We start from the raw sequence: 18,786 nt of genomic DNA, 5'->3' as shown, positions 1-18,786 counted from the left end.
TTTTTTTTTTTGGGTCCCCAAACGAGTAATCCGAAACGATTTACGAAACGACGGACGCTATTTCAAATAGAACAGTCAATTTTTATTACAGTTATTTTATAAGATCCAGACATCCCAATTTGACATCACCAAGGTATTCGAGCTTCTCATAGCTTGAGCATAAAGGATTATGAAATGTTCGATGTGTTGAAGCCTCTAAAAGAATCAATTGGTTGTTGTATTTGTGTTTGATGATGATCTCCAATTGATCGAGCCCTTTAAACAGACTTTGCTCAAATGGTGTCAGATTACGTAATATAGAAGCGTATATTCTGTAGAGATCGATTGGAGGGCATTCAATTAGGGAAAAGTCTTGCTCATTTTCGTTTTCTAATGTGATTATGTTCGGCTTAAGCCTTTTAATTAAGGGAGCGCTTGCATCAAATTCTCCTTCTAACATATTAACAATTTCTTTCTTTTTGACGCCAATTGACCCATCCTTTTTTACGCCCAAGGTTGAGGTCTTGAAATTGAAAACTACAAGTATTTTAAATAACTAACGCTTAAGAGTCGATTCAGCGAACTGTTGCTACTTTTCGAAACTAGAAATATTAGTTAGGAGTCTTTTAATAAAGATATTTTCCTTTGCGAGTTAATTTATCAAAGTAACGGTCTTAACATCGGACGAGTACGAGTAATTAGCTAACACTGCTTTTAGATTATGATCGAATACAGTGGCGGTCCAGTAATCGGGCCACCTGGTGCAGTGGCCTCATGAGCGGGTGGCTCTATAACCGAGCTAATGATAAAGTTCGCAGAAAAAATTATTTGCCGCTATGGTTCATAAAAGAGCCGCCGCATACAGGTGGCGTTTCGTCTCGTTTCACGTTTCGTAAAAACGCCATCTGTATGAGGTGGCATTTTTATGAACCAGAGCGGAAAACAAATTTTTTCTGCGACCTTTAACAAGGAATAACTAAAGAGCTATTAAATATTTTAAAAAACAACTTTTACAGTTAGAAAAATTGACATCTTAACAAATTTTGCACAAAAGATCAAAATTTTAGGACAATTACATGACTAGATATAATGAGTTTACGGAGGGACTATCCGCCATAAGGTCCCTTGTAAACACCTTTTGGTGATTTTATAAAATTTGAGGCATAGTCCCTCACAGTATATTTAATTACAAAAAAATCGTTAAAGCTAGAACATTCAAAATTGGAACCCTGATTAATAAAAAGACGGGGAACATTTATTAGCTGTCAAAAAAAAATTATATCTATTTCTTATAACAATTATAATACATTTTGAAATTTTTACATTTTGTTTTCTATTTTTTTTTACAGTAAAAATAATTATTTCTCAGAAGGGTTTTTACCAAAAATAAAAAATTATAGTAAAAACAAAGCTCATAAAAAAAATTTCGTGTTGCAATTTGTTCCCGGTAACCCCCTCCCCCCTTTTTCATATCTTGACTCCACTATTAGCCTTTGTGGCCTAATGGATAAGGCACCGGCCTCCTAGCATGCCTTATCCAGGTTCACCCCGGTGCTTGGTTGGTCTTGTCAGGACTTGTCTTGTCCAAGACCATCACATATATTAAAGACCTAAAGACCTTTCGTTCTTGTCTCACTCTGTACTCCCCTACTAATTTTAAACTTGCTGTTCTCCCAAAAAAAGAACAGATATCACTTTTGGCGTCACTTTATCAAATGTTGTGTCTTTTCATTCACCAATTAAATGTCACTAAACGCAGAGAGTAGAATTCGAACCTACGCTCCAAGATGGAAACTGATATCGAGTCAGTCGCCTTACCCACTCGGCCATATCTGTAATAACATTCTTTGAAAAACATTTGGAAACCATCAGTACCTTTTTAAAGTGAAAAACATTTAATGAAAGAATGACAGTGGCCCGTAAGAGGATCGAACTTATGACAGCCGCGTTATTAGCACGGCGCTCTATCCAACTTATCTAACAGGCCTCAGATTGTGAAACATTTATGAAAACCAACGAGTAACCTGAGCCCCGGTCAAATTCGGGGAACTTTGGCCTAGCGTAAAGTCGGACTCTTTAGCTATTCGGTTTTCTGTAGCTTAATCATCTGCCCATAACAGAATTTTTTCGTGGGAAATCTGCCCAGTTAGTACCTAACTTGAAGATTGCGTCATCACGGTGATGCTTTAGACATCTGGTGGTGATGCTGGTTGTTGCTTCATGGTTGCGTCATCAAAGATTGCGTCATCACGGCGACGCTATAGACATCTGGTGGTGATTGGTTTGGGCATGTTTGGGCATTGGGCATGTTTTGACATGAATAAGCTCCTCCCTCAAATGTCCGTGACATGAATAAGCTCCTCCCCCCCCAAATGTCCGTGACATGAATAAGCTCCTCCCCCAAAAATGTCCGTGACATGAATAAGCTCCTCCCCCAAAAGCTTGCTCTTTTATTATATATGGATGGATAAATGAGCTTTGTTAATAAACTAATTTCCTACATTATAAAGTTTGTTTTAACTTATAATATCCTGTGGTTTAATTACAATATCATATCTAGTATGTTTGATTGCATCACACCAATAAGTCATCTGAGCTGAGCAACAATTCGATTAAAAGAACTTGGCAACACTTATTCCGCCTTGTAAATGTTATGACGATAGTGTTTTAAACAAATGATATTGTAATTAAACCACAAGCACAAGGTATTATAAGTTAAAACAAACTTTATAATGTAGGAAATTAGTTTATTAACAAAGCTCATTTATTGGTTTTCATAAAAAAACTATAAATATTTACACAATAAATTAAAATAAATTTTTTTTTTCATCCTATCGTTTTTTATTAATTTTAATATCTTCCCCTCCGAATTTCTCGAGAGCTTTTGAGCTGCAGATTCTCCTCAAAAATAAAAATTACCTTTTTTATACATAAGAAAATCGAAATTAACACGTAGTTTCAAATTTGATGCGTTTTTTGACAGATTGTCAGATTGACTGTATAATACGTACCGTTTCCTTTCATGAGATTTTTTTTTCTTAAACAAAGAAAGCTTAAGAACAAATCAGACGAGGGATTCAGTTGGCGGCCGTATAATATAGTACAAAAGCACGAGAAATAGATTATATATATAAAAGGTTCAGTGTGTATGTGTGTGTGTGTCAGTTTCGTGAAGAAAACAACAACAACAAAAAAAGAAAATAGATGAAGACAAAAAAAAAGTGTTTTTCAAATGGGCACATATCATCAAATTATTGAAGGCAAAAGAGAGAATATTAAAGATGGCTAGACAGCCCGAGGGGACTGGAGATTTGAATGTGATGAGACAGGCGGAAGAACATGCAAGAACATTTGCAAGCTGTCCGAGCGGATTTGATGAACATCTTTTCATGGAAATTTTTTTAAAGGGGGAAAAAACACACACAACACAAATGAAAAGGTAGAAAAATAAAATAAAAAATAATAATTTTTTTTATTCGATTGAACTTTGTCAACGCCATTTTTGTTGGTTTTCTTTTCTAGCAGATAAAAATAATGTGGCCGAAGTTTTCCAACACGAAACATCGCTGCCCCATATTGTTGATGAGAAAATTGATGACAAGAGAGAAACAAGACGTTATTGAAGAATGAAGAGTGAAATTGCAAAAATTTGGATAATTCAAAAGAAAAAAAAAGCGTGAGTGTATGGGCCAATCGAATCGTCGGCACGAACCACAGAGGAATTCACAAAAATTTCAGTTGATTTTAATCGAAACAAAATAAAAAAATAAAACAAAAGAAGAAGAAAAAAAAATATCCAACAAATGAGGATGTTAAGAAGAGTTTATACAATCGAAAACTATTGACTTTGGAGGCATATCTCGTGAATAGGTTTGTCTTTAGGGGGATTTAATTAAATGACATTTCTTAATTTTTTTCGTCTGCTTCCATTCTACTTTTTTTTCCCTTCTTCCTCAAGACAAAATGCAAACGAGAGCTGCAATCGGTTCCTTTTTTTTCCTTCTTCTTCTAGCTTCGAGATATTTATATTAAATCTTTATTACTAAATTATTACCGTCGCATATGAAAAAAGTAAAAATTCTTTTTTTCTTTGTTTCTTTTGTAAAAACACAAACACACGAAAGGTGAACGAAAGAAAGCTGCCTTCAGTTTCTTGATGTAGCTGTGTTGAAAAAATCGGGGCGGAGCTTGCGACCTCGTGGTTTGCATTTGAAATCGAATGACTTAGATTGCGTAAAATTGAACCTGCAAGTTTTTTTGTAAAAATGGGGAGGAAAAAAAACGAGAAGAAAAATGCGGCTAATCATTTAAAAAATGAAGTCGAGATAACTACCGGGTTAAAGTAACAGAAAAAAGACAGAGAAGAAGGACTATATATCTTCATGCTACATGTGGGTGGGGGATTTGTTGTTGAGTTTTTGGGTTGTTTCTTCATTTTCTTTTCCCAGCGCGGCACAAAGTTCCAAAGATTCAAACGACGCCCTCCATGAAAGAGGTGTCGAGGTGCTGGATCAACGTCCGGATGAACGCCATCTCTTTGCGGGCGTTGTCAAAGATGACTTTAGGATCGGAGGCGTTGCAGCGGAGGCAGTTGGGTGCCATCACCATGGCCAAGTTGCTGGCGTCCATTTTGGTCACAGAAGACACTTCGGTCTGCGAAAAGATCTGCAGAGATAAAAAAAAGAAAATGAGCAACTGGAATAGAAGAAGAATAGAAAAAAAGAACACGGAAGAACCTGTAGGAAGCGGATGAGATACGATAGAACCAGTCGGTGAAATTCTGGCAGACGGTGAACTATGGCGACGGCTCGCTCGGGATCGGCACAGTATTGAACACAATCCTGATACAGTTCATCAGGGATGAGACTCTCGTAAAGTTCGCGGTACCAAAGTTTCAGCAAAGAGGCCGGGACGTGAGCGTCGCTAACGGGACACAATTCCCATTGGTCCATTCGATTCTTTAAGCTATTGACTTCGTCTACATCTGCAGGAACTCTGCGACGTGAAATAATAACACAAAAAAAAAGAGAAATAGAAATGAGGTTAAAGGCGGGAGGCAATTAGGGGCGGAGTTTGTTTGGCGCACCTAAAAATGCCTTCGGTTTGAGCGCCTTGGAGTCGAAGGATCTCTTCTGATAACGTTGTCTGGATCCAGGGCAGTTTGCGATGAGGGAAGCGATCGCGCTGGACCATCATTATCTCCTCCAGGGTGTTGCCAAACATGCTGGGCCGGAAAATTTGCAACTAAATTGCCGGAAGAGAAGGAAAAAAGTAAATAAACAGGTATTATTCAAATGACGCCCTAGATTATCAATGAAATGATTCAAAACACACCCTGGCTTGCTCGATTTCTTCTAAAGTGGGTTTGCGCTCGTGGCGTCGTCCGGCAGCACCGATCCGCATCAGCCGTCGACAACTAATCGTGGCGTAATGAGACACTTGCACCTAAAAGTTTAAAAAAGAAGAATGAAAATTTGGGCAACAGATGGCGTCCAAGTCTAACAATCGGCGTACGTGAATGGGCCATTTGGCGACTTCGGTGAAATTCAGACCGGGATCGCGATGACGGTTGATGTAGCCATCGAGATAAGGCTCCAGCTTGGGCGAAGGTGGGAAGAAATAGAGGCAGACGGCCATCAGCTCCCAACCGCGTCTGAGACTCTCCCTGGAAACGGGCCAGAATAAACACAAAGACATTCCAGATAAATGTTTAGAATAAAACGGCCATCTCAAAGACGTACTTGCGAGGATTCTCCGTCGTCTGACGACAGACATGCAAATAGAGCTCGTCACGGAGGGCCGGCTTGTTCCAGGCGTGATTGCACAGTTCCAGGGCCACAGAGTTGCACATCATGCCCGGCTTGCACTTGCGATCGCCCATGTAAATCTGCACTAATTTGAAGAGATCGCAGGCCTCCTTCTTCAGGGTCTTGTCTTCCAGCGGGAGCATCGGCTTGCGGATGGGATCCTTGGACCAGCTGAGCATGTCCCGGATCGACAAATTCTTGCGGAACAGGCCCTTCTTGTGGATGTTGAGGTGGCTCTGAGCGTACTTTTCAATGTCGCCCTCGGTCGGAGTGGTGGGACCCTTGCCGTTGGGCCCAAGCTGCAAGGAACATTTAGGATCGATCAAGTTAAAGCTCAGAGTGCAGACGGAAAGTATTCAAGTACTACTACCGTTGACGAAGATCGCTGCAACGGACTAGTCTTGCTGGAAGGTGCCGGAATGGCGGAATCCACTGACTGACGGAATCCTTCCATGGCGAACGGCTGCGGACATAGACAAAACAAAATAAAATAAAAACCAATTAATGGATCGAGTGGAAAATCGATGGAAACCTAACACTCACCCCGGCTCGGTCCATGACTGGCGAGTACAGCGAACTCGACGGATGGATCATCATGGATTCTTTGGGGCGAGGGCGGAGTGAGGACGTGGAACCCGAATGCATCAGGGCTGACGAGTTGGGAGAAACAACCGAGCCGGAAGCCATAGGACCGTCGGGGAGGCTGCGGTAAGTGCCGCCGGAAATGCCCGGATCGGCTTCCGTGTACTCCGGCTCGACAATCACATCCGCACTGACTGTGTAGCCGCTGGGATTGGGCCCCGACCCGGGGCCGAAGTGATGCAGCAAAGTCTTTGACTGCTGGCGGTGCGGCGGAGCCGGTGGCAAGAGGAACTGCGTGTAGTGATCGTCTTCTTCCAGGTATTGGCTTTCGTCCAGGTATTCCAGTGACGACGAATCCTCCACGTTCGACATGCCTGCAATAAGCAAAACGACATTTCATCTCATCATCTCAATTAATAAGAGTCGCAAATCAAATTGTTTACCTTCATCATCGGCAAAGTCATCGCTGTCGTCGTGTTCCGGCGGATGGAGATGAGTGGGAACCCGTAGGCGGTGACGAAGTGAGTCGTTCTCTTCCTCGTCGTCGGATCGAAAGTGATCGGCGCCGGTTCGCCCGCCGCCACCACCGCCGACTCCTCCGCCTCCGTCCTCGGCGATGGGCGACGAGTCTCCGAATCGGTAGCCGGACAATTTGGCCTGTTCCAGGATGTACTGCTGCAGTGGCAAGAGATGGGCCTGGGCTTTCGAGTCCAGGTAATAATTGTAATCTATGTTCGAGTAGAGCGGGACCGGGTCGTAAACGGGACCGCCGGACGCCTCCACGGCGCTGCCGTTGGCATCGGCCGCCATTGCGGACGCGCTCGACGGCTGGGAAGATGAGGAGAGATTGCCCATGGCCGAAGCTCCTAGCTGGGCCGAAGGAGACGAGGAAGAAGGAGATGATTTGGTGCCGGCGCTCGTCTTGGTCCGGCTGTCCTGAGAGGCCCGACTGCCCGTCGTTGCCAATCCGGAATCTCCGGCCGAGTGAGGTGACGAGTCGGTGGATCGGAGGACGCGGCCCAGCGAGTCCCGCTGCTCCTTGCTCTCCCGTTTTGGACTAGGACTGGAATCAGACCCAAAGCTGCCGCCTGGGCCTCCATATTGGCGCGGATGATCCCTTCCGCCGCTTCCGGTCGACGACGACGTCCGGAACGAAGCCGACGAGCCCAGTGGCCTCTGCTGCCTCGGCTGCTGCTGCTGCTGCTGCTGGGACGACGACGACGACAAGTGCTGCAATTTCGGCGAGTCCAGCTGCGAGTGGTGGTAGACCCGGGCCGGTTTGCCCGTGGACCCTCCGCTGCCGCCCGATTCAAACGACCGCTGCTTGCGATTGATCATGGGCGTGCACAGACTATCCACTCCTGGAGCGCTCTCGCTGTTGGCTCCCGACAGGAGCTGGTGCTCCCGCTGGGGCGACCACAAGTCGAACAGCGGACCCTGGCCGCGAGCCTTTGAAAAATCAAAATCAAAAAATGAAATAAAATCAAAAATCAGAAACAAGAGATAAAACACGGACGCTACAATCTGGAACGACGTTTATCCTCACGAATTCCGCATTCGCCCTTTGAGCCGGTTGTTGTTGTTTTTTTTTTACTGTTGAAGATGAGACGTGATTTGTTTTGTTCTTCCTCGTGACCGACAATCAAGCATCCATAAATAATGATCCGCCTCCCAGATATTTCACACACGCCCCGCCATCCATTCAAAATTTGGTTTGATTATTAGTCGGTGTGTCCAGGGCCCTCTTTTGTTTTCTTCTTCTTCTTCTTTTTATATTATATTTCGGGAATGCCAAACTGAGAAAATCTTGTTTGAAAACTTTTTAACGGCAATAGAATAATAATCAGAGCGGCGCCACTCTCATTTTGTCGTGTTAATATTTTACGACGGGACCCAGTTGTTTTCAAATTCTTTTCTCTCTCATCTAAACAACAAAAATGGGGAGAGATTGAAATTTGTGTTTTTCGGTTGTTGGAATGAGGAAAAAAATCGTTAAAAGAAAATGTAATCATCCTCAGACGTAGTAAAACGCGTAAAAATAGAGATTTCAAAACGTCATAGGCGTGACTATTAAGGGCAAATGTCAGAGCACGTCTGATTCCTTCCAAAATGGATTTTCATTTCAAAAATCCTCACGTCCGTTTTTTGTTCCCCCCGCTCTTTGAATCTCACCCAACTTTTTTTAGGGGGAAGGGAAATAACTTTCTGTTATACCCATCCTTTTATATTTCCCATTGAATAGGAAAAAAGAAAAAGAAAAAAATAGGATTTCACACCAAAACAACCGTTACGGGTTGTTGGCACCTCCGGCATTTGATATAACCAGCTAAGACGACCACGCCCCCATTTGACATTTCTTGATCCTGATCCACCTACTCCAGAGAACCGCGGGGTCGCGACAAGATGATGCACAAGACTTGTATGTATATTTCTTCTGTTGTTACGTGTAAAAGTTCTTTTAAAAAAAGTTTCTAGTTGGAGGGCCTCAACACTCGTTTGTCTTATTCCTTACCCATCATGACGTCCAATGATCATGACAGCATCTTGGGCGGGCCCGCCCTCTCGGAGGAATTTTAATGGATCACACCATCTAACCCCCCCCCCCCCCACAACCTCCCATCTTACGATATCCCACCCAAAGGGGAGAAAAAAAACCGACTTAAACTAACAAAAACTAAGACACACACAAAAAAAGTAGTTAGGTGCTAGTCCAAAGTTAAAGTTTTAGACTAGTTGTTGTTGCTGTTGCTGTTGTTGCTGTTTAGATTTCGCCCAATCTGGACCAATACTAAGCGAGAACAAGATATTGTCAGTTAACGAGCGGACGTTATCTCTCTCGCCAGTTAACGAGAAGCCATCAAAAGTCCCTCGGGCGGTTTTGTGCGTTGGCTCTGGACCCCCCTGGATCTCTCAGCGATGGTTGGTGGTCCGTCTCCGCACACACACACAGAGAGACCATCAACCCCCCCTCACCTCATCCCAAAAGGGCAAAAACAACAAGACAAGAAAAGAAATTGATTCGAATCTCTTCTTTTTTCGTTGTTGTTTTTGTTGTTGTTGTTGCATTACCGTTTGAGGTCGTCGTTGTTGCATGAAGCTCAAACTCCTGGAAAGAGATCCGTCGCGATAAAAGAGGTCGTTGGGTTTGTGGCTGCGGACGGGCGTCGGGGTGGTGCTGGTGCTGCTGCTGCCCATCAATAAGCCGGCCGAGCCCATCAATCCCGACACGGGACTCGTTTCAGAGTCCAGGCTGCGCTGGCGAGACAATTCCATTCCGCCGCCGCCGCTTCCGCTTCCTCCGCCACCAACTCCTCCGCCACCGCTGCTGCCGCCACTGCCCTTCTTCCGGCTGGAAAGCGGAGTGCTGGCCGTGCTGCCGATGCCAAACTCCAGGGGCGGCGGGTCCAGGGTCGGCCTCCGCCCACTCGACGGAGTCCCGCGGAGCGGCGAAGACAGCGACGATCCGCCCAGAGGACCCGATCCGGCACTGCTGCCCAGCTTGTCGGAGCGTTTGCTGAGCGAGAGAGTGCTGGAATCGCTGGATCGTCCGGAATCTTGAGACTTGCCGTGCCGGTTGTACCATCCGCCGTGACTGGTGCCTCGACGGACCTTCCTCTGCTGCTGCTGCTGCTGGGCCGAGAGCTGGGCCAGCGGCTCCAGGTGAGCCTCGTCCACATCCTCGTCGCTCTGCGGATGCTGACAGTGGCCGTGCTTGTTGATGCTGCCCGAAGTGCTTCCGCACTGGTGATTGTGGTGGTTGTGATGATGATGGTGATGGTGGTGACGCCGGTGAGGGCGTGGCGAGGCCACAGGTGACGTCGAGCACGTCTGAGTCCCCGTCCCGGTCATAGCGCTGACCGATCCTCCTCCGCCGGACGAAGGCCGAGAAGACTCGTGATGCTTTTCCACACTGCGTCTGGTCCCGCTTCCGCCAGTGCTTCCATTGCGATCGTTCCGGCTCTGAATTTTAAAAAAGAGAAAAACATTTGATGAATGTTCTTCGCAATCCTTCAAAAATGGAAGAAAATGTCAAGAAATACCAAAGCGGAACGTGACGGGGTCTGAGTGGAAACGGATTCCTTTTTGGCTGCCGGCCGGACATTCTCGGTTGATGGGCCGTTTTGAGACGGCGATAGAGATTCATCACCCCCTTTTGACGAGGCCGAATCTTGGCTGGGCGATTTGACTTGAGTATTCTGCTTCAGCGTCTGTATAAGAAAATGAAAATAAAGAAATGAAAATAAATCAAACAAAATCAGCCGGATCCACTCGACAGCAGACGCAAAGTTGCGTAACCAAGTTGACAACAACTTCCACTATTTTACATACGTATATCCCCCCACTCAAAAGTCTAAGAGAAGGGTTTTGTGCCTCCTCCTTGTTCCTTCCAGGACAATTTCAAGATGAACTAAACAGCTTTCTCTCTCTCTCTCTCCTATCCGAAAATAGATTTCTCTCTCTTGTCTTTTTTTCCCCGGATAGAATCAGGCCAACCATCGTCCAAACTGTTATGTGTGTACCTCCCACGCCTCTTCTCTCTTGGGATTCTTTTTGCGTCTCTCCTTCGCAACCCAAAAAACGGGGAGGAAAAATAAACGCAGAAGATCAAAAGTGCCCGGCTCTGTTCTCTCGCACACACAAAATGCGTTTGTTGTCAACATTCCAACATTGCCCGTTCGTCAAAAAAATAGAAATGAAGCCAAAACTTGGGGGGAAAACCATTTTTTCACGACTGTTGCTCAATATTTTTTGGGGGGGCTAGAAAGAAAAACGAAATAATTGTCTGAAAAAAAGGGCGTCAGCTGTGAGGGGGGCGTATCCGTTTGAAGCGCGTGACGTGGAGTTGCACGCAACGCTCGGCGACCTTCCTGTTTTCCATCCCGAGACCATGACACAGTGTGTGTGTGTCGGCTATTTAAACTTTGTCCCCTTTCGGAAGGAGATTGACGGGAACCCGTAACGTCTTCTAACACGCAAACGTCAAATTTTTGTGAAAACAGAAAAAGGAAAAACTAAAGAGCACGGAAATATACTAATTCCTTCCCATCCATCCAGCCAGTACAGTACACACAGAGAGAGAAAGAGAGAAAATGATGGAGGATGTCGGAATTCCGGAACTGATAAAGAATCTCTCTCCCTTCCACCCCACACACCCTTAACTGTTGTTTTGTTGTTCCAAGTAGGAAAACACGGACGCCGGTGTGTGTTGTACGCAGTTTATGGTTGAGCATTTTTCGGCGGGTATTGAGAGATTAGAAACGGGAGAAGAAGAAAACCAAAAAAAAACAACAAACGGAATCGCAGCGGAATTGATCCAGCCTGCTGCATTTTACTTGTCTTGTCAAGTGCAAAAAGAGATTGCAAATTATTCCTTGATATTTTAGTTTCGGACTTTTGTTGTTGTGTCATTCTCTGGTCATTCATTTCTCGGTCAATTTTATTGCGACGAACATCAGCACGGAAATGTCCTCCTATTGTGATTGATGCCTGCGAATTTATTTGTTTCAGTCGCTTTTCTTTCTAAACTCTAAAGTACCGGGTTGAAGTTCGGTTTCTTCTTTATACATTCTAGTCCTTTCCTTTCATACATCTAGTCTTGTATATTATTCTTTTGACTAGTTGCTGATTTGGATCCATCCTATGACGCGCGTGGTGCAAGTGTATTATTGCAATTATATTTCTGACAGGCTTTTTTTTGTTATTTCCTAAAATATATAATTTAGAAATTAAGTTGATGTAGTTGATTGCGTCAATAATTTCACAATTCCGCAATAGCACTGATGTTTCATCATGGGAGATTAGGGCGAAAACGAAATTTAAAAAACAGCAGATAATTCAATTTTTGGTTTTTAATGGAATAAAACCTGCTCTTCTGTAGTAGTTTTCTTTTCTTCAACTTCTGAGTTTCTTTCCAGGGAACTTATCGAGCCTTTTTGGCCTCGCTTGTCCAGAAACTTGAGAAAATTGTCCGTCCTCCCTACCGTGGGCGACCGTGGGTATCCAGTCATCAACCTCAGGGTATGAGGGTACATCCTTTCATCTTCTTCTTTTTTACTTTCATATTGTTATTCCTTTTCGACTAGGGTGAGATGTTATTCCGGACGTGGAACGATCTGTTCCGCGGCGGGAGGGCCAGCGAATTATCCCCTGCCCGTCAGCTGCGACACGACATTTACAGTTTCAACAACCGCAGCATCTTCGACGACATTCTCTGGCACGGCGACGGACCCAGCGGCCAACGCCAACTTGATTCGTACTGCGACGCCTGGACGTCCAGCGACGCCAAGACGCTCGGAGTGGCCGCCTGTCTCATCGCCTCCTCTCCGTTTCACCAACAGCAGCAGCAGACGGTCGGCCGTGGCGGTGGTGTAAGTTAGTTATGTAAGCTTTGACATTTTTCAGTCGTCAGACCAATATTGTAATTACGTAATAGGTAGATGGCGCCACAATCTGAGGAAAGCGTTGGTGATGTAATCATTGACACTGACATCCGCATTAAAATAAAAGTTTACTTATTTATTATTCAACTGTTTAAACTATTTTTTATTGAGTAATATTCGGAAAAATATTTTACATTTGATTAACATGATTACTAATTTGAAATCATTTAAATTTTACTTGTAAAACCGTTTAAACTAGGTAAAATGGAGATGCCACTGCTGCAAGTCAGACCAAAGGTTACTTATGGGGGACCGAAGATTTCTAAAGTAAATCGAATTTCACAGATCAAAACTTGAATTCAACCATGTCTTCCACCAACATGATTATTTCTCTCGTCTCTGTCTCTACTGTTGTCATCTTTGCGGGTCTTTTCGCCAGTTGGTGCGTTCGCACAATACGCACAATTCGCACATCCAAATCGGAGCTGAAACTGCAAGGATTACCAGTACAACCGACCCGCCAAGATGGCCAACCCGAGTCGATGAGATTCCAACGTCGAATCCAATCCACAATGGCGGCGTTCATAGAAAACGGAATGGACGATGAAGTGGCACCTCTTGTCGTCTCTCGTTTGGAATGGTGCAACCAAATCAACCGCTACCTGGACATGTTGAAGAATACGCCAGAGTCAATCGAGAGTGTGGCGAATGGCATCGAGGTCCTGATGAATTACCACCAACTTCATCGATCGGAAGCGGAACAAGACCTCGTCGATGCCATTTTCAGCAGAGCTTTGAAAAATGGAAACATTTCTCATCTTTACGCCAAACTGTTGAAGCGACTGAGGAGCGGCGACCGGAAAGGCTGGACACAAAACATCGTCCGTCTCTTGTTCCAACTCGCCGTCGAGGAATTCAACCGGCCACTTGACAGTGACGACGAAAATGGCAAGTCGAGAGTCGAAAAATTCAACAACGTCAAACTGATGGCCGCCATTTTCAAGAGAGAAATGCCCGGAGTGCCGGACGGTTGGATCACAGACTGTGCCGAGACTTTAATCTACCGTCTCGAGACCGGAGTCACTGAAGAATCGGTTAAGCAACTCTGCCTCTTCCTGACGACGCTGCTCATCGCTGAACCCGGAGAAAATTGTGATTCGATTACCCCGACCCGACAGAGACAATTGCTGACCTGCTTCGAGGCTCTGGAACGAGCGGCAACTCCACCCAAAGTCCCTCAACAACCAGACGTGAAAATACAGAAATCGGATGCAACGACACATACGTTGAAACCTGAGAGCGACGAGAGCAACACGGACACTTCTACGGACGAGTCGGACACGGAAGAATATGAGGCGGGCCCGGATTCAGAGACTAATGGCCTGGAACCTGCTGAAATCCGCACGAACTTGGCTTCTGCCTCTGACAACCGGATGAATTAGAAGAAACCGGATAATGCGTAAACCATAACTGAGAGCAAAGTTCTGATCGTACAATTAATTTCTTTTTGTCTTCAATGTAATACGTTTGAAGCTATCGATGAAATACAAAAAGTCTTTTAAAAATTTGTTTTTTCTTCTTTTTTTTAAACATTTCACCCTAAATACTGAAGGTGCATTACATAATTGTCAGTAACAACACATTTTTACAGTAATAACACATGTCTTTTCCCTTCACGAAACAACAAACATTTGTTGACATTTAGCTAGACCAATATGCACGACTCAAGACCCATCCACAAATGCCATTGACTCTTCTATTTTCGGTTGGGAGTTTGGCTCTCTTCATGTAACAAACGCCATTGGTCCATGTAAAATGGTTGCAATTGGGGTTAGCAATGCAGACGCCTCCGCACTGGTCTGCGGAGCTTGGCTTTTGGGCGATGTCGTTATTTATCCAGTCACAGTTCCACATCCAAATAGTTTGCCCGTTGTCACCATAATTGTACTGACGGACTTGATTTTCATCGGCTGATGACACCCAAGCGACGCCTGCGACCAGCATCCAAAAGAACCAGCGGATTTGAAATGATTTAGGTGCCATGGTTATACTTTCCAGCGAATTTTTCCTTTTCTGTTTAATACCTAATGTAAAATAAAATAGAATTTATAGGGTGTACTGAAAGATGGAGCCAAGAAAATTGTTGTGCATTACTGAGTGAAGTTTGAACTTGTCAGTTGTCACCGAGGAGATGGTAGGAACTGTGCTCTTTTCTAAAAAAATCTGTCTTTTTATATACTAGGGAAAAAGACACCTTAAACTGCAGTAATTGGATTTATCTGTTCAAAAGTGAACACAGACGATGATAGAGAAAGTGGATTGCTAGGGAGGGAGGGAGTGTCATCTGGGATTTTGGAAAAGTCACTGACCGTAAAAACCGTAAAAACGAAAAATAAATTTGCTCTAGTTGACTTTAAAGGTCAGTTTATTTAAAATAGTGCGATGCCGAACGTGTTAAGATAACCTTATCTAAGTATGTTCGTATTTAAAAATTTTTTTTTTTTTTCGACCATTGCTCTTCTCCTCCTCTTTTAGCGCTTATTGATTACTTTATCTTCTAATGTTCGTTCTTTTTCTTTGAGTTCATTTGGATTTGTTAGTTCATTTGACGAATACTAATGACTTTAAATTAGCTAATTTTAATTTGAAGAAAGTAGACTGAATAAAAAATTGAAACTTATTTCGGCGATTGACAACACTGCCTCAGCTGACAGCTGTTACTCTGTTAGTCATGATGAATGAAGTTAATCGAATCACAAACAAAAGAAATTCCAAAATTTCATTTCCAGAAGTTCAAAAATAAAATTTTGTATCAGAAAAATAGCGGAAGAATAAATTTAAAGTAACGTTGAAGCTTATCTTGTTTAACGTGTGGAAGCTTTTTTGGGCTCACAAATCGGAAACCGTCGCCCATGCTTATTATCGTCTGAACGACCATAAGGTAAGTTTACAACAAATTATGCCTTAAGTTAGCACAGTCAGTATTTGGCTAAAAGTAAACCGAATTAACCGGGCCATCAAAATTGAATAGTTAATATGTTTTGTGTAGTTGTGTACTGTAGGCGCTGAAGGGATCCCAAACTTGGAGTTGTGCATGTGGTTTTTTAAGAGACATATTTGCAGAGAGTGCATTTGAATTCCTTGGTATGCATATTTTGGTGATAAAGTAGAGTAGATGGGTATTTAAAGTTTAGATCACACATATCGCTTTGATATTTTAAAACCTGTTTAAAGAGGTGCTTCAAAATGCAAATCAGTTAACTGTTTTCAAAGCAGTTAATAATTTGTTTATTATATTTTGTGACGCTTGCAAGATGACCTCATCAATTAAGATCATGTTCTAACTCTGAGACAAAAAGTATGTAGGCAGGGAGTTTTTCCAGTTTGAAATTGTTTGTGAAAACATAGGAAAGTGAACTTGATTAACTTTGACTAAATCGCTGTTTGGAATTCAGCTATGCAACATTTGAAACTTAGTGTAAGTCTGATCCCTCTAGTTTATATCAATGCTCTTATAACAATTAAATGTGTCACTGAAATTGATATTGACTAAGATTCCAAGTACATATATCTAATTACTTGTTTTACATCCTAGCTCAGCCAACAGATTTAGGTTTTGGTGATATCAAATGGAAAGAATGCCAAAAGTCGGGTACAAGTGGCGTTTAGTCCAAGAAAAAGGCTCTTTCGCCTGCTCACTATGTCCCTACAGCAACGATTTACGGTGCAGGTTAAAAGAACACTATACGAAAGCCCACGATAAGACTATCGGAGATAATGAGTGTTGCGGTATCAGTTTTACCAGCAAAGAGGACCTTAAAAACCACATATCTACAAGTCATCTTCATAAGTAAGTCAAAATTATTTGAATTAAAATTGAATGTGAACTGATTTAGACAAATTATTAACTGTCGTAAATTTCAGATACAAATGTCCTGACTGTGATAAAAATTTTACTTCCCAAATTGTACTAAAAAATCATCAGAACTTTGTCCACGGTGATTCCAAGGAATTCAAGTGTATCCTCTGCAAATACGAAACCAACTACAAAAATGGTCTGACAAACCACATGAAACACAAACACGGGAAAAGTTCCAAGTATATGCAGTATGGCAGCGTTTTTGTCAAAAACAAGTCCCTGAAACAAAACGCCGCAACGCGGCATCACCAAAGGTAATAAACAGACTATTAGTTGCTTTGAAAAAAGTTCACCGATTTGCATTTTTAAGCACCACTTCAAACAGGTATCAATGCGATATGTGTGATCTAAACTTTAAATATCCGTCTATGCTCCTTCGTCACCGAAATATGCATACCAAGGAATTCAAATGCACTCTCTGCAAATATTCTGCAGCACGAATGGCTATTTTAATGAAACACATGAAAATGCATGAATCAGATGACGAACAGTCGTCGTCTTCGACGGTGATTGACAAGTAAGTCGTACTTAAAAAAATCTGCCAAAATTAATTCATCTCAAGATGATGCTCATTCGTCAATTGTGTAGTTCTACTCCTAGCAGCGAAAACCGTGAACAGACGGATGTCGAGGAGGAACCGATAGGGTTCAGTAGAAATGATGAAAATGAAATTAAAGGTGATCTTCATTTTATCAATTTTATTTAATATTTTGGTCAGTCAGTTTGTCTACATGTATTTCACATTCCATAGAGCAAGACCCACCTGATCTTCAAATAGAAGACGTGGCAAGACCGGAACCCCATTCATCATTACATTACAGATCAAGTCAGGAGAACATCACTGATTTAGAAAATGTTGTAGACATGGAAGTGAGAAGCGATGACAGTAGTTCCTCTTCATCTGTCGTGGGAGTTGAGCCTCCAGATTTACACCCACTATCGTCAAGCCAATCGCGGCCAGTTGGGGCGACTCCATCTCATCGGCTAAACTCAATCCAGGAAGAGGCTCGCCAACTAAGGGCGCAAATTTCCCCATCAGCGACCCTTTCTGGGATTCTTTCTCTACTGGAGCGTTTACTAGAACTTTCCGCTTCCACCACGATTGAAATTCGTGATTCTGTGAAGTTTGAAAAGCGTTCTCAAGCCATCGAATGCTTCGAATACTTGTGGAGCGCTTCTAAAATGGCAGTTTGCGTCTGGGAAGACATTGAAGGATCGATGGAAAGCAACCCTTCCCTCAAAGCTATCCAGTATGCATACGAATTACTTCCTACATTTATTAAGTGGCACAAGATAAAACATCTCGAAATGGTGGGACACGTAATTTTGCTCAGTATCAACACTGTTAAGAACTCTCAACATCAGGCATCGTTGATCCGTGAGTTTTTCAATTATAATTTTTATTAGTTTTCTTTAGTTCGAAGCATAGTTTTTATATTTTGCCCTTGTAAGCTCATTGTGTTTATTTATCTGTTGTTTGGCCAACATATCGACGTGGTAGGACAACAAGGAGCGGAACGCAAGCGGTTTTAAGGACGATTGGGGTGCGTACCGCCTCATGTATCGATACGGAATTGGGCAAGTCTTATTTGATGATACTATTATCTTAATCGTAATCGGGTTTCATATGTTTAAACATCACCATTGATCATTTTCAGGAAAATGCAAAGTCTTTATAGCCCTGCCGATGAATCGTATCTCAAGTATTGCGGGAAGGTCTTCGGTCTTTTTGGGTTAAAGGCTCATATATCTCAGTATCACAAGGCTGGCGGCAAAATCTAATGGAACCAACCATTTGACCCTTCTAATTCCGTTTAGTATATTAGTGTTCTCTTGTATTTGTTGCTACCTGGGTACTAAAATTTTATCGCTTGACTTAGTATAGTCGAGGAGAATTCTTCATTTTCAGTGTTTGGTTTACGTTTCTTTTCTCGGCTGTTTATAAGTTTTGCCAAGAAGTATTACTAATAAAGTTCCAGTTACCATTATATCTGCCATTGTCGATTTACTCGGAACTTCGCAGAAAGTGTAGCAGATTGCTCATGCAGTTTGCACATGTATTGGCATTAATATTTTATCGTATTTCGTAACGTTTTTACTGTTTTAGGATAATCGCCTT

General features: G+C 42.9%; 2 protein-coding genes across 5 annotated transcripts; one reads left to right on the top strand and one right to left on the bottom strand.

Annotated features, from left to right (window-relative positions):
• Positions 1–3,055: 3,055 nt before the first annotated feature.
• Positions 3,056–11,958, bottom strand: LOC124313556 (AT-rich interactive domain-containing protein 1B-like). Its single transcript, XM_046778514.1, has 12 exons — positions 11,905–11,958; positions 10,409–10,576; positions 9,438–10,328; positions 6,812–7,817; positions 6,330–6,742; positions 6,157–6,249; positions 5,721–6,085; positions 5,494–5,644; positions 5,314–5,424; positions 5,066–5,223; positions 4,716–4,974; positions 3,056–4,644 (listed from the first exon to the last, which is right to left on the bottom strand). Exons 1-12 carry the CDS (start codon positions 11,956–11,958, stop codon positions 4,450–4,452), a joined length of 3,864 nt encoding a protein of 1,287 aa, XP_046634470.1. The 3' UTR covers positions 3,056–4,449.
• A 3,503-nt stretch (positions 11,959–15,461) lies between these two features.
• Positions 15,462–18,655, top strand: LOC124327008 (zinc finger protein 626-like). 4 transcript variants are annotated; one of them, XM_046785810.1, is made up of 10 exons: positions 15,462–15,689; positions 15,798–15,892; positions 16,108–16,226; positions 16,344–16,598; positions 16,673–16,921; positions 16,978–17,184; positions 17,256–17,344; positions 17,419–18,045; positions 18,169–18,245; positions 18,326–18,655. In XM_046785810.1, exons 4-9 carry the CDS (start codon positions 16,378–16,380, stop codon positions 18,198–18,200), a joined length of 1,425 nt encoding a protein of 474 aa, XP_046641766.1. In that variant the 5' UTR covers positions 15,462–15,689; positions 15,798–15,892; positions 16,108–16,226; positions 16,344–16,377; the 3' UTR covers positions 18,201–18,245; positions 18,326–18,655. The 4 variants fall into 4 exon arrangements, with proteins under 4 accessions (XP_046641766.1, XP_046641776.1, XP_046641748.1 ...); XM_046785820.1 differs by lacking the exon at positions 16,108–16,226 and having other exon boundaries at positions 16,993–17,184; XM_046785792.1 differs by lacking the exon at positions 16,108–16,226.
• The last annotated feature ends 131 nt before the right edge of the window (positions 18,656–18,786 follow it).

Source organism: Daphnia pulicaria, chromosome 1 (genome assembly GCF_021234035.1).
Source record: "Daphnia pulicaria isolate SC F1-1A chromosome 1, SC_F0-13Bv2, whole genome shotgun sequence".
In the NCBI taxonomy this organism is placed as follows: Eukaryota; Metazoa; Arthropoda; class Branchiopoda; order Diplostraca; family Daphniidae; genus Daphnia; species Daphnia pulicaria.
Note: the sequence above shows the minus strand (reverse complement) of the source record. Positions and strands in the feature narration are given on the sequence as shown.

What these genes read in the sequence shown, in the direction of transcription:
- LOC124313556 (XM_046778514.1), bottom strand. Translation starts at nt 11,958, where the DNA reads ATGTATGAAAGGAAAGGACTAGAATGTATAAAGAAGAAACCGAACTTC. An exon ending in AGAAACCGAACTTCAACCCG is followed by an intron (nt 10,577 to 11,904) that starts GTACTTTAGAGT and finishes TTTCTTATACAG; the next exon opens with ACGCTGAAGCAGAATACTCA. An exon ending in TCGCCAAATGGCCCATTCAC is followed by an intron (nt 5,425 to 5,493) that starts GTACGCCGATTG and finishes TTAAACTTTTAG; the next exon opens with GTGCAAGTGTCTCATTACGC.
- LOC124327008 (XM_046785801.1), top strand. Translation starts at nt 16,378, where the DNA reads ATGGAAAGAATGCCAAAAGTCGGGTACAAGTGGCGTTTAGTCCAAGAA. An exon ending in GCAACGCGGCATCACCAAAG is followed by an intron (nt 16,922 to 16,977) that starts GTAATAAACAGA and finishes TGCATTTTTAAG; the next exon opens with CACCACTTCAAACAGGTATC. An exon ending in ACATCAGGCATCGTTGATCC is followed by an intron (nt 18,046 to 18,168) that starts GTGAGTTTTTCA and finishes TCGACGTGGTAG; the next exon opens with GACAACAAGGAGCGGAACGC.